Raw genomic sequence first — 10105 nt, 5'->3', positions numbered from 1 at the left:
TGGTATATTATTTTTATTTCCATCAAGTCAGAGTTCATTGGTTTTTAAATTCAAACTGTTTTTATATACAATTATATATCATTAAACAGTTGAATGGAAACATATCAGTTCGTAAAAGTATACACTACATATATACTTAATAGAAACAAATATAGGTCTTTTTCACGTTGAGTGTAGTCAGTGTACAGCAGATGGTAAATAATTTTAAAAATACTATACTTATAAAAAGTGTTCCATGGAGAATTAAACATGGCGCCATTACTATGTTAGTTGCATGTTTCCTTTGTCATTCAAATTCTTCTAGTAATTGTTATGTGGGTAGAATCTGTATAAAGTTTTGTTTCTTCACATACAGAGAAAGATTTCATTAGTTATGGACTGAATTTCAATGATATTTGAGACATATTTTATTGTTCAAAAATGACAATGGATTCAACTTAGTAATATCTTATCCAATACTAGTAATATATACCAAGGGGTAATACAAAATCATAACACAAATAAAAACAACCATACAAAGTCTGAAGAAAATCAACAAAAAGACACACAACAGTACATATACAGCAATAACATATTTTATATATAATCATGCAAAATTAAGCTGATGGAATTTTGCGAAATCAACCAAAGTGAAACAAGAGTATATAATCACTCTGAAATATCTGACGGTTGTTGCTTACTCCCAAAAGATTTAAGACGAAGGGAGTATGGGATTGGCCTAAAAGAACGGAAAATGTTCTTTATATTCAAAGGTACTAAACTTGCCCTTTCCTAACAGGACACTAATGGAATGCTTGCATGGTGTATTTCTAACAAGAAACAACAATGAAATAACAGAATTATTGTGTTTACTAGTAACTACAAGGTACAACAAATAAGTATAACTAACTGTCCAGTATTAATATGAAAGGTTATCTTTATTTCAAAAACTTCCGATTCCACAGTAACCAGAGATTTAAAATTTCGGATGAACCAAGTGATCCCTATATTGCTACATTTTCATTGCCAGTATACATAATAAACCCTTATTCATATGTGCAAAATATGACGATTAAATGACACGGCATTTAACATTTTGTTTTCAGCACTCCTCATACGGGCGATTTGTTTCAAAACATTTGTTTTCATTTTTGAGTAGCTGGCCCATGTGCCTATCGATGATGTAAAAGTGAAATGACAAAAATATCTAACTCCGAGGAAAATTCAAAACAGAAAGTCCCTAATCAAATGGTGAAATCAAATGCTAACACATATCAAACGAATGGATTATAACAGTCACATTCCTACGCATTTTATTATGTAGAAAATGGGGGATTAAAACTGGTTTTATAGCTAGCGAAACCTCTAACTTGAATGACAGTCGCATCAAATTCCATTACATTGATATCGAGGTGTGAACAAAACAAAATAGGCATAAAAGGTAAGTCAAAAAATTCCTATCAAAAAAATATCATCAAAGAAACACAAAAAGACACATACACAAAGCATATTCATAAAATATGAAAGACAAGAATACACAAATTTACCATAGCACAATAACACAATGACAGGATGTATAGGTACTGTAAAGTCTTCAAACTACGTTAGTTTCAAATTCTTTATTAATATGCTTCATCGTTGCAGATAAACTCATAATACATATAGTAAAAAGCTACAAATAGAAAAAATAAAATCATAAACTCAAATGCCGTAATTTACCAAAAAATTACAAGAAAATAAACACTTGTCAAAATGACACTCATTGACCTCCATACATTTATTTTTTAAGTATAAAAAATCCTTTAAATAATTATAAGTTCAAAACATAAACAAACATGAACTATGTAGCGAAATTAACGTAAAACAACTTTGGCATTAATTGCATTCCATAAAGTGAAAAATTATAAAAATAGAAATACAGGTGTAAATATGGCACGAATGGCGTTCCATAGATTTTTTACCCGATAGCAACTCTGTACTACTAAAAGTTAATTAGCTTAAATTAAATAAGAAAAATACAATTGCAAGAATAATATTATATCTTTAACGTTAAAATAATTAATTATTCTAAAATAAACGGTGTACATAGTGCAAAACATACAAAATACTGATGTAAACAAACATGACCTGTGTGCACGTTAATCGGCAGTTCAAACAAAGAAAACGTAGATAATTAATTGCTTAAACTTATTAAAAATATGAAATATTTACTTAAAGTTATAAAAAAAAATAATATAAAAATTAACTTACACTGTAGTTTACCAAAGATTGCACGAAAATCGAAAATATCGAAAGCGAAACACAATCTTTCTTCACAATGCCATGTGGGAATCTCAATGAAACTGATAAGAAATAACACGTGTTTTACACAGTAAAAGCACGTGCAAAAATGCGGGAAATTTGAATTATCAAAAATAAGTATATTAATAAAATGTTCTGGTAACATGACACTCCCCGTCTGATATAACAATATCACCCTAGGTTTTAACAAAAATACTTAAGACTTCAAGTCTTAGCTAAATAACTTCGTTAACAAAAATCTCAAAAAGAAAATTTACTAAACTACTTAAATCTAAGGTACATTACTGTAACTACTATCTAAAATGTTTAACTAATAAAGTCAATGTACATATCAACAGTTCAAATATTGTTCAATATTATCACTCAGACAAAAGTTTCACAATCTCTGTTATCGGACGGACATAGATAACTGGTTTTCCTTGTTTAATAACTCTCACTTCTATTTTCCTTATAAGATTGTCATTCTCGCTGGCGAATGTTCTTAATATTGTTCCAATTGGCCATTCGGACCTAACCATGTCTTTTTCTCGCATAAGAATAATGTCTCCTTGTTTCAAATTTGTCACTTCCTTTTTCCACTTTTGTCTCTTTTGTAGTGTTTGCAGATATTCCCTACTCCAACGTTTCCAAAATATCTCAGCTAATGTCTGAACATATTTCCATTGTGATTGGTACATACATGCAGTTGATGTAATATTTTCAAAGCTATCTTCCTGATCAGATGTTTTCTGAGTTAATAAAAGAGAAGGTGTCAGAATTGTAGGATTGTCAGAATCAGTGGAGACTGGTACAATCGGTCGGGCGTTCATAATGGCTGTTACCTCTGCCATAAATGTTGTTAAAACTTCATGAGTCAAATTCTTGTATCTCACGTCAAAAAGCATGTTATTTAGAATTTTACGAGCTATCCCAATCATTCGCTCCCATGAACCACCCATGTGAGAAGAGTGAGGTGTATTAAACCTCCATATTGTTCTATTCTTGTTGAGAAGTGTTCTTACTTCGCCATCTTCAACGTTTAAAGCATCGATTTGCAGGGCGTCGGTACATCCAACGAAGTTTGAACCTCTATCGGAACGGAACTCTTGCACTTTGCCTCGAAGTGCATAGAATCTGCGTAGAGCGTTGATGAAAGAAGAGGAGCTCATTTCTTCTATCACCTCTATATGGACAGCTCTAGATGCCAAGCATGTAAATAGCACTGCCCATCTTTTGGAATTTGCTGCGCCTCCTCTAGTGCGTCTTGTTACTATGTTCCATGGTCCAAATACATCTACACCAACAAAACTGAACGGTGCGCATGGCGATAATCTTACGTCTGGTAAATCGGCCATTTTCTGTTCACTCAACGAACCTCGAAGTCGTCGACATTTTACGCATTTAAAAATTATAGATGAGACCAGTCGTTTGCAGCCTGTAATCCACCACCCAGCAGATCGAATAGTACCTTCAGTAAGATGTCTCCCTTGATGTTGTACATCGTTATGGTAGTGACGGACAAGCAAAGTAGCAATATGATGTTTTCCAGAAATAAGGATCGGTGTTTTTTCTTTTGATGTGATTTTAGCATTACGAAGTCTTCCACCTACTCTCAAAATTCCATTTTCGTCCAAGACGGGACTCAAAGATAAAACGGAACTGTTATTAGGCAGAGGTCTTTTATTTCTGAGACACTCGATTTCTCTACCAAAGTCCTCCTTTTGAACTTCTTTGATGATAAAAATTTCAGCTTTTCGATGAGCTTCAAGCTCGTTTGACTCCAAATTGTCCTTTAATTTGTTGTGTGAGTAACTACTAGCAAGTCGCTGTAAGCGTGAAATGGTACGAACTAATTTCCACCAATTGGAGAATCGGTTGAATCTTTGTGACCCAAGGTTGTCACATTTTAAGACAGATTTGATGACTTGTATTTCTGTTTTCAATTCTTTGTCAGTGTTAGGATTTATGAGAGGAAATGAAGTAGCTATTCTTTGACTAAGCGTGTCAGATTCCTGTAAAAATTCGGGTCCTGTTAGCCAAGAACTAGTTTGTAGCTGATCCGCGAATATAAGTCTTGTTCCAATATCGGCCGGATTATGATCAGTATTCACATATGTCCATTGTTCCGGTTTTGAAGCTTTCCTAATTTTACCAACTCGGTTTGCAACATAGACTTGAAAACGTCTAACCTGGTTGTTAATGTAACCTAACACTACCTTACTATCTGTATAGTACTTTATCTCAGCCGAGTTCATATCTAGATGTTCACAGATTATTTCTCCTATTTCAACAGCCATAACTGCGGCACATAGTTCTAATCGTGGTATTGTATGGCCATGTTTGGGCGCCACTTTGCATTTCCCAAATACGAAACCGGTGTTGATAGAAAACTCTGCGTCAGATGTTCTCAAAAAAGCTACACTTGCTATTGCCTGTTCTGAGGCGTCCGAGAAAATATGTAACTGTTTGTCCAAGCTTGAACAGAATGACGATTCTACAAATGTTCTTCGTATCGAAAATTGTTCTATTGGCCTTAAAGAGTCTCTCCATTCGATCCATTTTTGCTGAATATCATTAGATAGTGGTAAGTCCCAGTCAGTTGTTTCGGCAATGATGTCTCTCATAAGAATTCTACCTTGTAGAATGACAGGGGAGATAAACCCTAATGGGTCGAACAAGCTATTTATTGATGATAACACACCTCTACGTGTTATAGGTTTCTCTTCATTTGATAATTTGTAAGTAAACGAGTCCTGTTGCAAGTCCCAACTCATTCCAAGACTGTGTTGAATAGGTAGCTCATCTTTGTTTAGATCTAAGGTTTTCAGCTCTTTAGCCAACTCATCTGGACTGAAGGCGTTCATTACTTTTTCACTGTTCGATGCAATTTTATGAAGTTTCAATTTTCCGTTTTCAAGTAGAGATTGTTGAGTCCTCTTAAGGACACTGACAGCTTCTTCCTCATTCGTGAAATTAACGAGTCCGTCATCCACATAAAAGTTCCTATTTACGTATTCTTTGACATCGTTCTCTGTTGGTTCTTTTTCAACACACTTCCGTAGACCGTAGGTGGCAATTGCTGGAGACGGTGTGTTTCCAAAGACGTGAACACACATTCTGTATTCGATAAGTTGCTCTCCAGGAATGTTGTTCTTGTACCAAAAGAATCGTAAATAGTTACGGTGTGAACTGTTTACCTTAAAACAGTAAAACATTTGCTCTATGTCGGCCATTACAGCGATTCTCTCTTTTCTGAATCTGAGCAATACTCCAACCAAACTATTTGTAAAATCCGGTCCAGAGAGTAGAACATTATTTAAGGATATGCCATCCTGTTTAGCCGAAGAATCGAAAACAACTCTTATCTTATCTTTTTTCTTAGGGTGGTACACTCCAAATAAAGGCAGATACCAACATTCCTCGTTTTGTTCTAAGGTTGGAGCTTCTTCGGCATGACCATTACGAAACATGTTGCCCATGAATTCTACGAAATGCTGACGCTTACTCGTACTTTTCTGAAGAGATTGATCGAGCATTCTAGCCCTTCTTAATGCTTGAGATCTGTTGTCAGGTAATCGAGGTCTATTCTTCCGGAACGGTAGAGGAGCACTCCAATTGCCTGTTTCACTTTTGACAAATTCTTTGTCCATGATGTCTATAAATATATGGTCTTCTACGGACATGCCAATCTTATTATCGTTCTTTGTTCTGTGGAAAATCTGATCTTCCACGGTATCTTGGTGATTGCGTGTGTTGACAGTTTCTTTAATGTTAAAGACGTTTTTACATACTTCAAAGGATGTCGGCCTCCCATTGTTTAGAATATTTGTTTTACACACGTTTACTTTCGAATTAGGTTTGTGCGTTTGGCCTAAGCATACTTCACCGATAATGACCCATCCCAAACTGAGTCGTTGTGCAAATGGCGTGTTTTGAGCTCCTGTTTTTTGCTCATAGACGTGGTGTGCATCGGCCAAGTCTCTGCCGATCAATAAGAGAATATGTGCCTCAGGATCTATAGGCGGTAATGTAATACGCTTCAAGTGTTCGTAATATTTTGTGATTTCTGGCACTGGAATTTCTTCTCTTGTTTCTGGAATGTCGTTGCATTCAATTACAGTAGGTAAATCCATTCTTACTCGCCCGTCTATAGGTTCTACTACTAACCCGCTAGCAAGACGGCCTTGTTTCTGGACACTTCCTGCACAGGACGATAAAGTGTAAGGTTGAACAGCTGAGTCTATATTCAGTGCATCGAATAGCTCTGTACGGCCTAGCGTACGATTACTTTGATCGTCCATCAAAGCATAAAGATTTATGTATTTCTCAGGTTCGTCTTTCTTATAAACTTTGACAAGTACCACCTTTGAGCATGATTTTCCAGAAAATCCTTCTCCGCAAATTGCCGTACACTTCGTTTCTACTGTTTGAATCAATGGTTCCTCCCCGCCATGAGAGGACACGGGTTCTATTTCTCTTGTTGTTTTATCATATCTATCTATATGCATAGCTGAAGAATGACGGTTACTTCCGCAATCTTTGCATGTGACGGACTCCTTGCAATCTCGAGATATGTGCGTTGCTGACTCGCAACATTTATAACAGATGCTATTTTCACGGAGAATTTTCTTTCGGTCATTCATACTTTTTTGTCTGAATCCTCTACAGTTGTTCAAAGAGTGTTTTGAATGGTGAATAGGACATTCTGTAAGTTTATCAGTCGCACCAGTAGTTTTAAATGTTTTTTCTTGTGATACATCTGTCTTTCTAGCTGTGACTTTGTTGTTATATCTATTGTTGATAGGATACGATTTTGTTTGTTGAGGTTTTGTGTCTTCTTTAAAGGCAAAGCCTGGGTCATTGAATTGTTTGCACATTTCTCTGATGAAACTGACGAAAAACGGAAATGGCGGATACAGTACGTTATGGTTTTGCTTATATCGCATGGCTCTATCGATCCATTTGTTCTGAATCCCATACGGTAATTTAGTTATCACGGTGTTAACGCCTAACGAAGTATCAAAGTAAGACAATAACTGTGCGTATCTTTCGTCCTCCTTCAGGGATTCAATTTCTGTTAAAATGTCGCTAAGTTCATATAACTTCTTGTGATCTTTGTTGGTAATTATTGGAAATTTGTTCAATTTTGATTTTACATTCGTTTCAACCATTTCTGGTCCGCCATATCTCTCTTCAAGTCTCTCCCATACTCGCTTTAGACATTTTACTGGGTCTTTTGCATTGGCTATCCTCAGACTTTCTGCATGTTTTGAGGATTCTGGCCCAAGCCATTTCATCAATAAATCAAGTTCTTCTCGCGCGTTGACGCTAAGTTCTTCAGTTATATTGGAAAACGAAGCTTTCCAAACGTGATAAGACTCTGCTTGGTCGTTAAATTTCATAAAACGAGACATTAACAAATCCTTCTTTAATAAGAACTTTGAGAGTTCGTTTGCCACGGAAACGTTGTTAATTTCATAATTTGTTTGTCTAATATCTTCGGTCTTTGGTTCAAAAGGTGTGGCGTGAATGTTGAGCTCTGGAGGGTGCATTTGTTGAGTGTTTGTATATCCGGATTTCATTAGTTCCCTTTGTTCCTGAAGATATCTCTCGACGTGCTGACGAGGATCGACAACTGATGCCATAGATCTTCCACTAGAACGTGATCCCTCCATCTCCATCTCTTCACGGACGGCATTAAACTCAGCTTCAGCAATTGCAACTTCTTTTTCTGATTTTAAAATATTCATTTTCAACTTTGCTTCGACTTTTTTCTTTAATAGTTCTGCTTTTGTTTTAAGTTCTTCCTCTTCAAGCTCGAATTGTAATCTTTCAAGTTCTGCCTCTTGACTAACAAAGCGTAGATTTGTCTTAGCGGCATCCATTTTTGCTCTTTGTTTAATTAGTATTGAACTTGCGGAGGAGGATCTAGAGGATTTAGATTGTCTACCAGTAGCGATAGATTTGACGGATTGTGACTGCTTCAATTTAATTTCGATCTCATTTAACATGGTTTTAGCCTTTGACATGATACTTTTGTAGATTAGTTTTTGTGTTGCCTCTTCCCGGGCGCTCTCTTCAGTTCTGTATCTGTTCAGAAAGCCGATGAATTTTTCTGAAATTTGTTGATATTTTGACAGTTCCGATCTAATTCTGTCTGGCAATAGTTTAACATCGGATATTTCTAGTTCTCCTGAGTAGTAACTTTTGTTTAAAATATCTAAGTTCTTTCTATAGTGGATTAGCTCCGCAGTGTATTTTCCTACGTCTTTTTCGTACAGTTCCTGTCCACCAGACGTTAACTTTCTCACCCGTTTTGGCCTTACGTCCTCTGGTGATTGTGTTGTAACTGAATCATCAATAATAAATGGTAGGTTGCCTTGACCGTCAGCGTTTATTACATCTTCTCCAGTTTCGATAAAAGGTTTGCCTTGAACCTTTTCCATTTTACGTATTACTGTTTCTGTGCTCATCCTGTGGTAAAGGATGCAGTCTTTTTACTGTAAAGTCTTCAAACTACGTTAGTTTCAAATTCTTTATTAATATGCTTCATCGTTGCAGATAAACTCATAATACATATAGTAAAAAGCTACAAATAGAAAAAATAAAATCATAAACTCAAATGCCGTAATTTACCAAAAAATTACAAGAAAATAAACACTTGTCAAAATGACACTCATTGACCTCCATACATTTATTTTTTAAGTATAAAAAATCCTTTAAATAATTATAAGTTCAAAACATAAACAAACATGAACTATGTAGCGAAATTAACGTAAAACAACTTTGGCATTAATTGCATTCCATAAAGTGAAAAATTATAAAAATAGAAATACAGGTGTAAATATGGCACGAATGGCGTTCCATAGATTTTTTACCCGATAGCAACTCTGTACTACTAAAAGTTAATTAGCTTAAATTAAATAAGAAAAATACAATTGCAAGAATAATATTATATCTTTAACGTTAAAATAATTAATTATTCTAAAATAAACGGTGTACATAGTGCAAAACATACAAAATACTGATGTAAACAAACATGACCTGTGTGCACGTTAATCGGCAGTTCAAACAAAGAAAACGTAGATAATTAATTGCTTAAACTTATTAAAAATATGAAATATTTACTTAAAGTTATAAAAAAAAATAATATAAAAATTAACTTACACTGTAGTTTACCAAAGATTGCACGAAAATCGAAAATATCGAAAGCGAAACACAATCTTTCTTCACAATGCCATGTGGGAATCTCAATGAAACTGATAAGAAATAACACGTGTTTTACACAGTAAAAGCACGTGCAAAAATGCGGGAAATTTGAATTATCAAAAATAAGTATATTAATAAAATGTTCTGGTAACATGACAGGTACCGAGCCACGTCAAATGAATATCATCAAAAATAGACTAAGAAACCAAAGCATTTAGAGTAGATCTGACGTAGGTTAAATCTGTTCATCAGACCAAGATCTATCTGCCAAGGAATTTTTAGACGAATCAGACAACCCGTTGTTGAGTTACTGCTTCTGAATTCGTAATTTTAAGGGAATTTGGCAGTTTTGGGTTATTATCTTAAATATTAGTATAGATATAAATAAAGTGTAAACAGCAATAATCATGTTCAGCAAAGTACGATCTACAAATAAGTCAAATGACAAAAATGTTCAATTGATCCCTTTAGGAGTTACTGCGTTTTGTGTTTTTTAAATCGTAAATATTTGCACTCTTACAATGACCTTATCCACTTAATCTACTGGGCCAAATAGAATTAAACCGGCTTGGCCACAATTTTTGATAGAGTATCTTGATTGAAAAATTATTCAATGACCCTGTCATCCAACCAGCAT

At 34.9% G+C, this 10105-nt stretch overlaps 1 protein-coding gene across 1 annotated transcript; it reads right to left on the bottom strand.

Moving 5' to 3' along the window:
• Nucleotides 1-1583: 1583 nt before the first annotated feature.
• On the bottom strand, nucleotides 1584-9620 carry LOC139518777 (uncharacterized). The gene is made up of 3 exons (XM_071310331.1): nucleotides 9427-9620; nucleotides 2230-8848; nucleotides 1584-1651 (listed from the first exon to the last, which is right to left on the bottom strand). The coding sequence occupies exon 2, from the start codon at nucleotides 8730-8732 to the stop codon at nucleotides 2640-2642; it is 6093 nt and encodes a 2030-aa protein (XP_071166432.1). The 5' UTR covers nucleotides 8733-8848; nucleotides 9427-9620; the 3' UTR covers nucleotides 1584-1651; nucleotides 2230-2639.
• Between the last annotated feature and the right edge of the window lie 485 nt (nucleotides 9621-10105).

Source organism: Mytilus edulis, chromosome 4 (genome assembly GCF_963676685.1).
Source record: "Mytilus edulis chromosome 4, xbMytEdul2.2, whole genome shotgun sequence".
Classification (NCBI taxonomy): Eukaryota; Metazoa; Mollusca; class Bivalvia; order Mytilida; family Mytilidae; genus Mytilus; species Mytilus edulis.
The sequence above is the reverse complement of the archived record's forward strand: the minus strand, read 5'-3'. Positions and strand labels throughout refer to the sequence as shown.

Excerpts from the sequence above, each read along its gene's own strand:
- LOC139518777 (XM_071310331.1), bottom strand. The coding sequence starts at position 8,732 with ATGAGCACAGAAACAGTAATACGTAAAATGGAAAAGGTTCAAGGCAAA.